The sequence below is a fragment of the Motacilla alba genome, chromosome 5 (genome assembly GCF_015832195.1).
Source record: "Motacilla alba alba isolate MOTALB_02 chromosome 5, Motacilla_alba_V1.0_pri, whole genome shotgun sequence".
Classification (NCBI taxonomy): Eukaryota; Metazoa; Chordata; class Aves; order Passeriformes; family Motacillidae; genus Motacilla; species Motacilla alba.
In genome coordinates, this window is record NC_052020.1 from 58,831,438 (window position 1) to 58,847,898 (window position 16,461).

General features: G+C 45.6%; 1 protein-coding gene across 1 annotated transcript; it reads right to left on the bottom strand.

Annotated features, from left to right (window-relative positions):
• Positions 1-8,142: 8,142 nt before the first annotated feature.
• Positions 8,143-16,451, bottom strand: SOCS4 (suppressor of cytokine signaling 4). The gene is made up of 2 exons (XM_038139522.1): positions 16,315-16,451; positions 8,143-9,985 (listed from the first exon to the last, which is right to left on the bottom strand). Exon 2 carries the CDS (start codon positions 9,882-9,884, stop codon positions 8,574-8,576), a length of 1,311 nt encoding a protein of 436 aa, XP_037995450.1. The 5' UTR covers positions 9,885-9,985; positions 16,315-16,451; the 3' UTR covers positions 8,143-8,573.
• Positions 16,452-16,461: the final 10 nt, after the last annotated feature.

Genomic DNA, 16,461 nt, shown 5'->3' on the forward strand with positions numbered 1-16,461 from the left:
TTAATTTTTTTTTCTTTTTCAGACTTTGGATATCAATTAAAAGAACACAACTCTTTTGTCTTGTATGTTGCTCCCCTCAAAATAATGAACTGTTTAATTCACCAGAGGCAATTTCAAATTATCTAGTTTAATGAGGAAGGTTGTGACGGAAGATTTATTACCCGTTCTGATCTGCTAATGTATTTTCTCAACCATCCCAGCAGAACCAATCACTGTATTTTCATTATACACTCTATTTTCAGGGGTTCATTAGTTCTAGACTAAAAATAACAGTGAAGGTCTCAATCTGAAAGCTAATTCAATTTTTTTTTAATTGGAAACAAAATGTGATCAGACAACTTTCTAATCATGACAGCATCAAGCATCAAGACCCTTACTAGGTGTTTTGTCCAATTTGAAACTTCATTTGGCTACACATAAAGACCTGACCTAGATATACAATCATGTAACTCCTAGGAAGGACAAACACAGCCTTTTCCTGAACAAAAAAAAAAAAAAATCCCACATTAGCACAAGCCATGGACTGTGGTCTAGTCCAATTGACACAGATTAAAAATAAAATGTCTGGCAATGAACCTGCTCATCTGAAACAAACTCAAGAGATGCTCTGAGCTACTGGCTCAACATCAAGCTTAAGAAATAACTAAGACTTTTTTTTTTTTTTCCCAAAGAATTAAAAATAAAATTAAGCCAAATGTGACGGAAGAGCTTTTATATAGCCAATCAATCTCCCACCTTCAATCTGGATTCAAATCTTTGGGTTGGCACTTCCCAGCAATGTTGGATTATAGGATGCAACATTTTTTTCCTGCTGCACCATTTTGATGCGCAAGAACCATGGGAATAACAAGAGGACAGGGAAGAGGGATCCATATTCCCAAGATCCAGCTTCAGCAGAGGGACTCTGGCTTTGGCTCTCTGCACAGCCCAGACATCCTTCCTGGGAAATGATGGTGATTACATTGTGGGAATGTTCCTACAGGATCACGGAATGGTTGGGGCTGGAAGGGACCTTAAAGACCATAACATTCCACCCCCTGCCATGGGCAGGGACACCTTCCACTGTCCCAGGCTGCTCCAAACCATGTCCAACATGACCTTTGACACGTCCAGGGATCCAGGGCAGCCACAGCTTCTCTGGGCACCCTGTGCCAGGGCCTTAAACCCCTCACAGGGAAGAATTTCATCCTCATATCTCATGCAAACCTACTCTCTGTCAGTTTGAATCCATTCCCCCTTGCTCTGTCACTCCATGCTCTTGTAAAAAGTTCCTCTCCATGTTTCTTGTAGGATCCCTTCAGGTACTGCAAGGCCACAATTAGATCACCCTGAAACCTTCTCTTTTCCAAGCTGAACAATTCCAATTCTCTCAGCCTTTCCTCACAGGAGAGCTGCTCCAGCTCTCTGATCACCTTGTGGCAACCACAGGAGCTGTGCTTGCTGCAGGCATCCCTCAGGCTGGTCCCAAACTCACACTGTTCCAGGGATTCTCCACAGCAATTAAATATCTGGGATGCCCACACAAGGCCATCCCAGGGGTATCACCATCATATTTTCTGGAAATATCCCTTCACCAGGATTTCTCTCCTGGGAAGCTGAGAAGCCTCAGAGGAAAAGGAAAACAACATCATCTCATTTGCTTCTCCTGTGTTTTGCTGCTTTGGAATGTGTTTGGAGGTTGTTTATCCAACAGGTGGTTTCATGTGAATTGTTTTTCCTTATTGGCCAATCAAGGGCCAAGCTGTGTCAGACTCTGAAGAGAGAGTCACGAGTTTTCATTATTATCTTTTAGCCTTCTGTCTGTATCCTTTCTGTATTCTTTAGTATAGTACAGTTTAGTATTCTTTAATATAATATAGATCATAAAATAATAAATTAACCTTCTAAGAACATGGAGTCGGATTCATCATTTCCTTCCTTTGTCGGGGTACCAGAAAATACAAGAAGGGGGCACGTGGCAGCCATTCCTAAAGGATCCCCACAGGAAGATGCTTGCAATGACCTGCCCGTGGGGAGGCTGGGCTGAGGATGTGTTTTGTCCAGATAACACATCCCCCAGACACCCAGGGGATTTTTAAAAGGGATACAGGGAAGTTATTGCGCCTCCCGCCAGCCCCAGGCTATAGATTTTAGATGCATAAATTATATATTTACATTCAAAACTCTATTATTCATAGAGATGAGTAAACAAGTATCGATTTTTACACTGTAGCACGGCTGAGTATTTGTAGTGATGCAGAGGCTCCTCTTTCACCCTGGGTACCTCTGACCTCATCCTGGAGCATCCTTTGCCGAGGATGATCAAGTTTAAAACCAGCTGGCTGCTGCTGCTGCTGGGAATGGAAATCAATGTGCAGTTCCTTCTCAATGGACACTTCTGCACCCACGCCGCATCACGTGCGGCTCCCAGGGATGCAGGGCCAGACAGAGGAGGGAGGAGGGAAGGGAGGATGTGTGAAACCAGCTCAGCTCACACACAGCAGCCTCGGCTCTCCCACCTCCCGGGCACAGGCTGTGTGAATAGAGCAGGAAAAAGGAGCTTGAATGTATTTTTAAAGTGATACTACTGCAGAGATCACGTTGAACCCTTGGTGAAGGGTCTGGTGTCAAGATTTCTCTCTGTAAAATATTTCTCTCTATTAAATATTTCTCTCTATTAAATATATGATGCCACCATGCACATTTAGGGGGGGGGGCAGAAAAATAAAAGTCCTCTAACTGCATTTTCCAGTGCTCCGCTGTTTCAGAGGTTAACCAAAATCACTTACTTCATGGCTAACTTTGCTATATTGAATCAATGAACAAGTTCCTTATTGGATTTTTATTGCAGATAAAATTGACAGGGAAAATCACTAGGATATACTTAAAAATGGGAAGGAAATGTACGTTTACAATAAAAAGGTCTCTGAAGGTCTCTTGTTTCATAGGAAGGAAGCTGTCTTTATAGTGCCTGAACTATAAAAAATGATTAAAACTGAAGAGAGACAGGAAGCTGATAATTTGATTTATCATCTTAATGGCTATGATTCATGAATAAATAATATAATGGTTTATGTCTCTCTTGTAAAAGAAGTAGAGAAGAGCAATTTGTCTAATAAATGACTTCAAAAATTACAGCTGAGTCTTGTTTGCCACGTTTGTTCTATTTAAAAAGAATGAGCGAGTATCTTATTTCTTATTACTTACTAGGACATTTGTTGTATTATTTATAAGACTCAAAAACCTTAACTAAAAGCCACTCATCTCTGACCACAGTCTCCCATTAGCCTTAAATTCAGGAAAGAGAAAAGGATTGATCACTAGATCAATAAATCTAACCTTGGATCTGACTAAAAGCTTCCTTTAACCTCCTTCCTCCAGCATCCTTTTTCAAAATTAAAGTATCCCCGTTTTTAATTATTTAAGAGCATGTCAATTTTATAGTAAGGCCCTGTATGACTGCATCATACAAGGATTTCTTCTTTCTGCTGGAAGCCCACCAGCATCTTTAAAAGGAAAGCATTTAAATCATGATAATTTGTTGGTTTGGTTTGTTTTTTTTTTTTTTTTTAAGTTGGATATGCTGCTATAGATACACAAATTTGGATATGCTGCTCCAATACACAAATTTGTTGATGAAATACACTGGATTTCATCAAGACAAATGCTAGAATAGGAAAATGGAGAAGAAATGTGTAATCCCAATTATCAGACACACAAACTACCCCAAGCCCATCAATGACTCTGCTGCAGCTGAAGTTGCTCTGTATTGATGGCCCCAGGCCAACAAATGACATTGGTACAGACCTGCAAAAAGTCATTCCAGGCAACAGCAAACTCCCGAGGACACAATTAATGGAAAGAGTGTTTAATTTTTTCCTAAACCATCCCATAAAAATAACTTGTATATGTAGTTTGCCCAGCGTGCATCAAGAGCCTGATCATTTCCCTCCCTCTTAGATCAAAATAATTTAGGAAAATCAGATCTTTTTTTAACCAGAAGCTGTTCACACCAATTCAATACACTCTTGTTTCCACTGTGCTGCTGTGGGACAACCTTAAAAACAATTCAAAGCACGTCTTGCAGACACAATTCCTGATGCAAAGCTGGTTGGGTGGCCCAAAACAGGGGAGCTGTGAGCAGAGTCACCTCTGGATTCATGACCTTGCTCATCCACTGGCCTGCTGCATCATCTTGAACACATGGGTTTGGGCACATCTATGCACCTTCCCTTGTTCCACTTTAAACCTTCATCCTGAAGAATGGGGGATTTCTGGCTTGGCAGGATTTGGGCTGAGAAGAGAGGCTCTGGACTCCTCATCCCTGGAAGTGTTCCAGGCCAGGTTGGATGGAGCTTGGAGCAACCTGGGATAGTGGAAAGTGTCCCTGCCCATGGCAGAGGGTGGAACTGCATGATCTGTGAGGTCCCTTCCAACCCAAACCGTTCTGGGATTCTGTGATTCTAGAAAATAGAAGTTCTTACCCTGATTTTGAGAGGGTTACCCTTAATTGTTAAGAGGGTTTAAAAACTGAACTCGAGACTTGCTTGTCTTTGGGCCAAGGTGTTCTAAGGTGGTACTGGAACGAGCAGCACTGACGGGACTGATAATGACAGCAGTGGGAGGAAAACTTCAGGGTGACAGTTCTTGGCCTATTGTAAAACCAGTCCTACCAGGTTTATTTAAAACAGAGAGGGGAAAAAAGAGAAAAAAAGGGTAAATGGATTTAAACAAAATAGACCTTTTGAGCGGTTCCATTTCATAAAACAGGTACAGTTCATGGCATGGATCTTGTACAGATTGCATGTGTGACACAACTCAAGTGCTGTCAGGGAGAAATGTCACACAGGTGGACAAAGATCAGGAAAAAATAGTGAGAACTTTCACAAAATCCCATTTATCAATACTTTCCACATATGATTTCTCTAAACTATTGCAATTAAATGCCCCACAGTCCAAAAGCACTATTTTTATGTGCCACACCTTCTTCCCCCAACTGCTGTATTATATAGGTCTCCTAAATTTGGAGTGCTCAAGATGTTTTTGGGGTAAGTGATGCATCAACTCATGTCAAAACAATGTAGGCTGAATCCAGAATGATACTGAAATTCCCCAACTGTGTTGGGGAATGATACCCCAAAAAATGTTCTCTCCTGGCCTTTCATTTTGAAGGGACAAAATCTTTGCTGATTTTGAAAATGACAGTGGCCTTCACTAACTTCTGAAGCACCACTTTCGGTCAAAACCTAATTTTTGTGGTCCTGCCATAAAAATAATGCTAATCCCTATCTACAATGATGAGGTTTTTTTGCCCTAATTAGGAGTTTCTGAAAGAGAATTTTAATCAAGCAGACTGCAAATATCTCTGATGTCACTCCAGATCTTGAACCAGCTCTTCCTTCCTACTGCAGTCCCCCAAATCCCAGCCCACCATCCCAGTGTGATGGGCACAGTGGACAAGAACAGAGCGATGATGATCCCTACATTGCATCTGGGAAATAGCAGTGACAGGGTAAAATAGACTTAGCAATATAAAGATGCCCGTGATAAAATACAGTTTATGAAAAAAGCAATGAATGGAAGCAGCACAAGATAAAAAATTACTGAAAACACCAGGGCGATTTTTCTGCCATCAGTGCCACAATTCCATTTGGATATGGAGGAGGGAGGATCTCAGCTGGGATGAGCCACTATCAGTGTATCAATAAAGCCACACTGATTTATAGCAGCTGAGAATTCGTCCTGGAGCGCGTTCATCCGTGTGCGATGCCACGGATTGATGTGTTAGCATTTTCTCCCTGGAGACTTTGGTTCCAAACCTATTTAAAACCCAGGGAAAACAAACGGGCTGGTCTCCGGGCAGATGTCCCTGGAAATCTGTTTACATCATCACAGTGGCAGCAGCTCAGTGGAAAGGGTTTTATCTGCTCAGGTTGGGGGTAAGGGCAGGGTGGCAGGTCCTGGTGGAGTTGCATGGTAAAGCTCCCTTGGTAATTCCTGAGTTGCCACCTTGCAGCGTGGATTTGATGTCCACAAATCTGTAGGAATCCAAACAAGGTGGAATGAAAAGATTCCAATAGAAGCATTGCTTAGTCTGAGTCTACAATCTTGGAGCCAGACTCTACAGCACTGTGCTCTGCTGCTCCTTGCCTGCACAGATTCCCAAGGGATTGGTGATGGGTCCAGTCTTGTTCAGCTTATTCACCACCCTGGAAGAAGGGACAGAGTGTTCCCTCAGCAGGTTTGCTGATGATACAGAACTGGGAGGAGTGCCTGACACACCAACAGGCTGTGCTGACACCCAGCCAGACCCACAACAGGCTGGAGAGATGGGCAGGGAGGAACCCCAGGAAGTTCAAGCAGGGTGCCCCTATCCTGGGGAAGAATGACCCCATGCACCTCTCCAGGCTGGGGGCCGAGCTGCTGGAAAGCAGCGCTGTGGAGAAGGACCTGGGGTGAGGCAGCACTGTGTCCTTGTGGCCGAGAAGGCCAATGGAATCCTGGGCTGCATCAGGGAAAGTGTGGCCAGCAGGTCGAGGGAGGTGATCCTGCTCCTCTCCTCAGCCCTGGTGAGGGCTCAGCTGGGACTGCTGTGTCCAGTTTGGGCTGCTTAGTACAAGAAATGCAAGGAATTACTGGAGTGGGCCAGTGGCTGGGAAGGTGCTGAGGAGACTGGAGCATCTCTGCTGTGAAGAAAGGCTGAGGGAGCTGGGCATCAGCTCTGGAGAAGTGACAGCTGAGAGGGGAACCAATCAATCCATACAAACACCTTAAGAGCAGGCGTCAGGAGGATGGGAACAGACCCTTTCCAGTGGTGCCCTGAGACAGGACAAGGAGCAACAGGCACAAACTGAAACACAGCAAGTGCCATCTGATTATGAGGAAAAACCTCTTTACTGTGCAGCTGATGGAGGCCTAGAACAGGCTGTGCAGAGAGGTTGTGGAGTCTCCTGCTCTGGAGATGTCCAAAACCCACCTGGATGTGACCCTATGCTTGAGCAGGGGGCTTGGATGAGATCCTCTCCAGAGCTCCCTTCCAACCCCAACCGTTCAGTGATAACCTCAACCACGGATCATTGCTGATTTTTTGATAGGATCCTTCACATGCATGAAATTCAACACGTTTGTAACTCGGCAGGCTTGGGGCTCAGTTTCCAAAGCATTTTGAGAGGATACAAAGGCTCCCTGTAGTCAAAGGAGAGGAAACAATGTGGTTGTTGGAGTTACAATTACACCATCTCACATTGTTTCGGCAGAGGAGTCCTGGGCCCCGTTTGGGAGAGGAGATAAAGCACGAGCAGGGAACAGAACTGCAGGTCACAGCTGCACCCCGAGGCCAGCCTGGAGTCTCCTGCCTGAACCCACATCCACCGAGTCTCGTGGGATTCCACCAACAACTCAGCAGCAGATCTGCCTGTCCATGTAATGTAAGTAATGCTTTTAGGAGCATTATCCATGCATGGTTTTCCCGTACATGGAATTTGGCAGGAAGCCATTGGACCGAATGCTTCACATTGCAAGAAAATCAGCAGACTTGTTTTCTTTTTAAACTATACTTATTAAAAAAAACAAGCCCCCTACTAACAAAGCAGGAAAGTTATTCACCATCACCTCAGGCTCAACCATGCAGAATCAGATGGTTAAATATGCAGATTTTAAAGGAAATATCTTCCCTCCCACCCTCCCACCCTCTGCTTTATCATTTAAGCAGCGGCAGCTCCCACAGCAAAAACTGGGTATTTCATATACTGCAACAGTAACACAGAAACAGAGTTCCCAAGTCCAAGCCCCATCTATCATAAGTAACTACATGATTATCTCTTCCAGACACTGATCAAATCCCAGTTTATGAGCAGTTTGCTTTTTACTGCTATTACACAAAATGAAAAGCTCTTCCAGAACCCTGCTGCTCTGACAACGATGAGTCTTCCTCCTCTCCAACCAAAACCTTTCCAGGACCAGTTTATACATGTTTGTTCCTGCACTGAGTGTTGTCCTTAACTTGAATTGTTTTTCCTCTCCCTGGTATTTCGTCCCCTGATATATTTATAGAAAGATCATATCCTCTTTCCAACTTCATTTTGCTTGGAATAGTAATGTTAGAAATAGACTGACGAATTTACTGCAGTGGATAGGGACGGACAGACACACACACACACAGAGGCTAGAGCACTCATTTTAAAAGAAATGCAGAAAATACAGATAAGTCAATCTTTAGTTAACAGTGCGTTATTTCAATCATGTCAGCAACACGTGTCAACTACAATAGAAAAGACAGATCAAATTCAAAACTGATTTTCAGGGGGTTTTAGACCTAACGACTATCCATCTATAGAAATACCAGAAAGTCTACCTGGAATTCCATAAAACTCTAGCCTATGGACAGTACCAAAAGCCCACAATGAATATAATTTCTAAAAAAGAGAGCTGTGAAGACTCAAAAGTACACTTAAACAGAGACTAGTTTGGGTGGTAAATAATATGCAGAAAAAGAAAAAAAATAATCAAGTCGCTATTAAAAAAAAAACTAGAAGGAAAAGAGATTGAACACACTATTGTCTGTTCGGAGAAAATTTCTTTCACAAAAATATTTTCTAGCTTTGCTGCTCTGGTACATCAATCCTGAGCACTCTAACTTTTGACTTATAATGATATTCCTTCAGATACAGCTTCACCGAGGGAGGAATGGGAAGTGCATCGATACCATCGTAAGTTGTACAGTTGCAAATGACCGTTCTACATATATGCTGGAGAGAGAAGGGAAAGGTCCTGTTCAGGGGAGTGGACAAAAGTGGTTCAAAGAACATACAGGAACTTGGATCTTTGTAGTGTTCTAGGAGTCCCGTGATGTCGGGAGAATGGAAGACACAGGGATCATGGGCATCAAAGCTGAAGTTGTGATTCCACTGCTCTATCCGGGCGTGGAGGGAGCGACTGTAGCGCCGGAAGCTCACGGAAAACAAATAGTCCTCCTGGGCAGAGTCTCGCAACAGAAACGTTCCCTCTGGCTTTCCTTCCAGCAGCGCCTCAGCCGCGTATTTATCCATGACTCCCCAGTAGCAGGGATTGTTATTGATCTGCAGGAGGTCTGGCACTAGGCAGTGGACATAATCAATCTGGGTGTGGTATTTCGGGGGCGTTTCCATCCGCAGCAGCTCGTCATCCGTTTCCCACTTGGGCTTGTTTCGTTTTCTAGAACTTGTGCACAGAGTTATGACTTCATCATCGGAGTCCATGTCGCTCTCATCTCTACTGCTCCTTGCCACCTTACCTGTCACCAGCTCGGGCCTCGGGTCACCCCGAGAGGAACCGCTGTCAGTGAAGTCACAGGACTGGGAGGGAGAGTCCATCCCCCCGTTGGCAATGTCCTCGTCTCGCAGCTGATCCTCCCTTTCCTCGTGCTGGGATAAATCGGCAATTATCCATTCTTCTGCCTTTGGACTTATAGGGGCCGTGTGCCTTTTGATCAAGTGCCACCGGAAAGCCAGCTCGGAGCGCGGAGGGAAAGGACACTTATCCAGCATCAGCTCACTGATATGGATCTTCCTTTTGGATGGCAGTCCGGAGGCGTGCCGGCTGCTGCAGTTCTTTATGGGAAAGCACTGACCCACAGCGTCCTGCAGCTTCTGTTTGAGAGACCTCCCTAAAAACCTGTGGCCACAGGAGCGGTCTAGATCCAGCTCGATGGACGAGCAGCTGTACTTCCTCTCTTGGCTCCTTAAATTAGTCCCCGACCTTCCTGCAGCGCTTGCTGTTTCGGCATCAGGACAATGCTCGCTTTTCTTGGACCAGGAGAGCTTCTTCCCACTCCAGACGTAGCCATCCTTTCTGTCTGCGCTCCTGCTCCGGCTGCTTTTGGGCCTCACATCTGCGTTTTTCGCGCTGCCGTCCTTGTTTTCTGCCATTGTGACAGCTTTGCTTCACAAGCTGCCAGGAAGCGCACACTGTGTTTCTTGTGGGGTTTCTCTACATAAGGAAGCTTCCTCGAGGCACTTTCTGGAAATATCTAAGGAAAAAGAAAACACGGCTCAGTTATCTGCTATGCACACACACAATGCAACGGCAGTGCTGGTGGGTACAGGACAACAGTGACAATTAATTGCTGACCACGTAAAAATCATGTGATTGAGGTGAATTCAGTAGCACACCCCACAAATATGAGCCTGATCCCAGGAAAAGCTCTCTTAACCCTTCCTTGGGAAAAGCATCCTCCAGAAAAAAACGACCGTAACATATTTGTTGAGTTTTCATTCTGATTATGCAGCAGAGCAGAACGTTTGAGGCGTTGGCAACCCCATTGTGCCAGGGCCCGTTTCAGAAGGAAACCCTTCCTGGGGCAGGTGATACTGCTTTAGCTGTTTACGGAGCAAATTCTGCATCTCTTCCAAATAACCTTTCAAGAAGGAACAAACCAGAACAGAAACAAGTAGGTCAGAGTACAAAGAGCTACTGTACCTAGATGATATGCCTGTTTGCTACTAATCCACAGGATGGGATGCCAGAGATCTTTTTCTTAACTGACACTTTTGGGTCACTTTCGGGATAAAAAAAAAAAAAAACAAAAACAAAACCTAAATTTTATCAGTCACAGATTCTGTCAGTTTCTGAAAGCTGTTTTCCTCTGCCTTTTCAAAGGAAGGGAGCTAGGAAATACTGAGGCCCTGAGGGATTGAAATATCTGGGGCTTTACATACTGAAAAGGATTAAAACAATCCAGCCCCTTCCTAAAAGCAATTTTAAAAGGCCGTGAAAGATGGAACTGCTTATTACTCATTAGAGAAGGAAGTTTACATTATTAAAATCAGTGATGCTTTGAGACCTACGGTTGCTGATTTCATTTTCTTTTGTTTCCAAAGTTATATTGAATTCTCAAACAGATAAGAGGTTTCCTTTTGACTGCTGCACTTTGAAAAAAAGATGAAAAAAAAATCCTCTTTTGATTACTCAGTTGAAAGTGGAGCAGGATTTTTTCAAGATACATAGATAGCAATATGGTATGGATGCTGTACCCCCTGAGGCATGGCAGGATGTAGAAATATTTCCCATCACTTATCATAATCAGGATATTCTATGATTCTGTGATGCTTCTGCACCAAAACCATGCACAGCTCCTCTCTCGCACTGGGGCTTTTTTTCAGCTGTGAGTTTTTCTGTGTTGTTTTGGGGTTTTGGACTTTTTTTTTTTTACAACTAATTGACATGGTAAATACTGAGCAGGAAAAGAAAAGGGCATCCACTTCCTCTCTCCATTCAATCCATTCTCATCATCAGGATTAGCCAGCATGACACAACCTCTCTGCAGTCCCCCGGGGCTGCGCTGCGCAGGCTGAGTTCGAGCCTCTGCTTTCAGTAAAAGAACAAGGCAGCCTTGCCAAAAGGCTCACTTGCAATCTGTGGGCCAAATGCATCCCAGATGGAACTTTCACCCAGGAATTTTTCTCATTGCATTCCTTATTTAAAACCCACAGACCTGAGAGCTGTGGGGGAAAGGAAAAGGCAGGGGAAGGGAGGAGATGCAGAAATGTAGAACGAAGGTAAGATAGGTTCAATATTGGGAATATGCCGGGAAGAAAAATGGCATCATAGCAATGCAGATGAATATCACCTCACTGGTACCAAGAGGAATGACACGAAAGGGTCCATATCTCAGCAATTACAAATCAAAGATTAAACTAGAGATTTATTTTTCTTCTCTCAGGGTTTTGCAAATTGCATTTCAGTGAAAGCATGGCAAGACACAATGAAGACAGAAGAAAGGAAACATGTGCATATGAGACTCAAGACATCTTTATTTAGACCAGGATTCATTGATTGCTTTTGGAACATTGATATTTTTCATCCAGCAATACCTAGAGTGAAGAACTGAATTTTCTCCACAATTCAAAAAAAAAGAGGGGAAAAAAAAAGCAATCTCATTTACCCTGGTGATAGTCTGAAGTCACTAAAGACAAAAAGTTTTTAGATTCATCCTGTAGTAAAATACATTAATTGTCTATATATGGGATTTTTAATTGGAGAGAGAGATATCACTGAGGTTGCAAAGTCAAGTACTTAAAAATTAGGATATGACAGTTTGTAATTGCTTTTGAAACCTTCAATTATCTCATTCTGCTCATCCAGCCCATATAAGGAATAAGAACATGCAGATTTTGGGCTTTTAATTAAAAACTGCAAAACATACAAAGCCCAGAAGTGCCTGTTATCTCCTAACTTCAGCCTTCCAACTGAAAGAAGCTTGGGTTTTATGGAATTTCTGAGCAGCTGTTGTATTGAGCTGTAAAGCCACCTTCTCCTTTGTACCCTTCTCCTGTCATGAATCATTAGTGGTACCTGAACCCTGAAAGAGAAGCTGGGGAAGCAGCACGTGATGCTGCAAAGCCACGCACCATTAGCCAGAGCTGCTTCCCTGGGGTTTGAAGGGCTGCTGGAGCCCAGGCGCCGCTCCTGCCACGTCAGAGCAGGAATTGCTAATCAGACAGAACACCAGAGCTGTGAAAAGAGCGGGGAACAAATGAAGAAAAAAGGGATGTCATCCTACTAAAGCCAGGTTTGAACCCGACCGTGTGTTATAAACTGTGGGCTGTGGGAGAGCTGCCTCCCAAATCCCAACGTTTGGCATTACAGCGAGGGATCACACCTTCACACCCTTCTGGATCAGTGATTCACAGCCCCACCAATAAAACGGGGAGCAAAAATAATTAAAGTGTCAGGAAGAAAAAGGCATAAAGGGCAGGGAAGGCATTCAGTGCTCTATTACCACTTGGGGCCATCCATCTAAAGCAGCTCTTCCTTTCACTGCAGCATCCAAGGGAAATGCCATTAACGGCCGCAACGCTGCTGGAAGAGCAGGACAGGAGGGCAAGGATAAAAGAGAGGGAACACAGAGTGTACTTTTCCCTAGAGGGGAAGGTTAAATGGAGGAGTCCAGCACTGTGCAGCTCACACACATCAGGTCTGAGCTCTTTTTGGGAGAAATAATGAGTGCCCTGCCTGCAAAAGCCTCGTCCTGCACGGGGACACCTCAGGCACCTCCGATGATGGCAGATTTGACAAAACCCTTATGCTGGAAACCCTTTCCCCTAAGGAAACAGCAAAGATAAAAACACACGGGGGGATGAGCAGAGTTCACTTCGGGCCACAGGACCTGGCTGGTAGTCCAAGGTTACCCAACACTGTCACAGCCACAGTCCCTGAGGACAGGCAGAGAGCTGGGTGGCTTTTGCTGTTGGTTTTGTGCTCCCTCCTTCAGAGACTCCTCTCTCTTGTCTGCAGACAAAGTGCTTTTTCTTTCAGGAGCTGATGCCTCTACCCTGAGACTTCAAGCCTAGACTAAAAACAATCTCCAGCTGCTGTTTGGAGGGATAACAATATTCCCTCCTAGCCAGGGGTAGGCTGCAACCCACAGCTGTGATAAGACAGCGACAGCCTCACCATATGTCTAATCAATAACGCCAATACCATACATGTAGACAGCCTTTTTTTTTTCATTTATTCAATAAATACTTGAATACTGAACTGCTTTAACCAGATACTTCTGTCCTGAGCTGCTGGATCCTTGCCTCTAGCTGCTTCCCTTTCTGTATAAAGCAGGAGCAGATGGTGGGGGGTCTCCAGCCCAACCTCCTACTTGGAGTGGGACTGCTGCCAGCGTGGGCTCAGGGGAGCCATGGCATGGCCTGGCCATGTCCTGAAGAGCTCCCAGGATGAAGGTCCCACCACCTCTCTGGTGCTCCCACACTGCACAACCCTCCTTTCCTCCTTGGAAAGTTTTCTGTCCAAGCACATGAAGCGTTGCTGTATTGTTCCTCTAATTAAACAACAAAAGAAGGCTCACAAAGAACAATGAATCAATTTTGGAGTTGTTATGGAAGTTGATTTTGTAGAGCTGATAAAATCTTGAGAGAGAAGAGCAAGCTGCAATAAACTGGAGTACTTTTTCTTTCATAACTTTCATAAAAGTTATTTTAAAACAAAATCTCACTGGTCACAAGCTGCTTTCATTAATTTCACCCAATTAGATTTTGGCCACAAGACCACATTTTAAAACCTGACCTTCCCAACCTACTAAGGATAACAATAAATCTCAATTCCTTTGTCTTAAATTATTTTTCTTCAGTTTTGGCTTTACTTTGATTTATGATACCATCTAAAAATACCTAACCTTAACTCCAGAGGCCTTTACAGCAAATTAAGGCAATTATCACACATACACACAAAAGAGAAAGACTTTTTAAAGGTACCATTGGCAACCTAAATACTCCTTCCTTGGAACTACCCTTGATTTATCCCTGGAACTGTAGGAGGAGGGAGACCATGCCCAACTAACCCCAACACGGGGGATATTTTATTCACTCCCAGGAGGTGGAACTGAGCTGGCAGCAGGTGCCAGAGGTGAGGGCTGCTCCTGTCTCCTGCCTTAATGAAACTCTGCTCATGTGTGGCAGGAGAGATGCAGGCAGCGCTCGGCAAACAGCAGCAGCCTCTCTAAAGCAGCACGAAATCAGTGAAAGCTTTATGGTCCATGACCAACACTCCGTGCTCCACCCAGAAACCGAAGGGAGCAGCGATTCCCGGCTGGCAGCCGCTCACACCTAATAATCAAGGCAGCAGCAGCCCGAGATCCCAACCGGATTGAAAGTCTAACTTTGCCTTTGGTGCCGCGTCACCTCGGACAAAGCCACAGCGCCTGCAGTCCCTTGGCTGGACAAGTGACCACCCCTGAAAAACCTCCCCCTGACAACCCCCTGAAAAACCTCCCCCCAGTTTTCCTGTGCTGTTCAAAGAGTTATCCCAGCAGGCAGCACCTCCAGACAAGGAAATTCGTTGTTACGCAGAAGCGAATATAAAATGGCTTTTATACTGCAAAACACTTGAGGTGCAGTTTCTATCAGAGACTCTGAAAATTAAAGTGATTAAGAAAAATAAACACATTTGACAGGCATTTGTCTCCATCCCAGGCAGCGGCTTGCAGCAGGAATAGCTTGGTCTTCCCACTCATCTGATAAGCAGTTCAGCTCCGAATCATTTCTCTAGAACACATTATCCTCGCCAGAAATCACGATTTACTGAAATATGTAGGATACACCCATGGAAAACATGTCTCTACACAGCTTCCACGAGGTTTAATAATGAAATCTGGCCATATTTCTATAATTTTTTTAAAGGAGTGTGCCTGCTTTGTAATCCTGTCACTTATTCATTCATGAAACTACCAGCAATGTGAGTGTTAGAAACACATTTCCAATATAAATAAATCACTCTGCTCACTCCAACAACCAATAACCCTGCTGCAGAGCAAAACTGAAGATAAAAGGGCTTTTCCTGGAAGCAATTTTTTCTTAGAAACAGGAATAAGCTGGGCCAGATCATTAAGGCTACATAAAGGGAAAACAGATAATGCTGGTTTTCCCTCTTTATTTCAGGTATGTTCAATTCTAGCATTTTTTTTCATCCTTCAAGACATCAGCCAGGATGCTTTCTTCCTATTTTTCAGCTAAAAAAAAATAAAAAAGCCTAATGATTTTTGCAGTGCAATCACTACCTGCCTGACTACCACTGCTGTCAACTCCACCTCGCACAGGCATCAGCATGGCTGGAATTCCAGAGTAATTCCATAATGACCAGAAGGATGTCCAGAGGGACAGGTCCTGCAAAGGGACAGGGTGAGCGCAACCCCTCGCTGTTATGGGGGTGCTGCCCAAGGGGGGCCAAGGACACAGCCCCTCATCATTTGGGCTTTCCCTGCTGCTCCTGTGCCTCCGGAGGAGCTGCCATTAAATCCACGTACAGAGGGCTAAGCTGGGAATACATGCGCCCTATTTGTGCTCGGGTACGTACGTCGGGCACGGGGTTTTTCAGAGGAGAGGCACACAGACCGAACCCTCCGGTGACAGAGCGAAGACCCCGCACCGAATCCCCCCGCGGGGACAGGAGACTCCGGGCCGAACGCCCTCGGTGCCAGGAGACCCGGAGCCCCCCGGGCACTGACAGCGGCTCAGACCCCGGGCCAAGCTCCCCGGGGACAGCAGAGCCTGGACCGAGTCTCCCCCGGTGACAAGGCTCAGCCCCCGGGTTGAGTTACCCCGGCGACAGCAGAGCCTGGACCGAGTCCCCCCGGGGCACAGCGCTGACCCCGGTCCCAGCGCCGCGGTGACAGAGGGCGGACCCCGGCCAACCCCCCTGTGACAGCAGACCCGGTCCGAGCCCGCCGGTGACTGAGAGGGGCGCAGCCCCCGAGCCCCGCCGGTGACAGGAGACGCCGATTTCCCCAGCACAGCCGCTCGCCCCTGCCCGCCGCCCCTCAGCCCCGTCCCCGCCGGCCCGGCCCCAACTCACGGTGGCGCGGCGGGCGCTGCCCGGGGGCCGGCGCTCTCGGCCGGCTCTGTCCCCAGCCGGCTGCCGGCGGCTCGGCGGGCTCGGCGCTGCCAGCCGCGGCCCCTCACCCGGCCGCCGCCGCCATCCCCGCCGCCGGGGCCGCCCCGC

Bases quoted from the DNA above. Each gene is read 5' to 3' on its own strand.
- SOCS4 (XM_038139522.1), bottom strand. From the start codon at position 9,884: ATGGCAGAAAACAAGGACGGCAGCGCGAAAAACGCAGATGTGAGGCCC.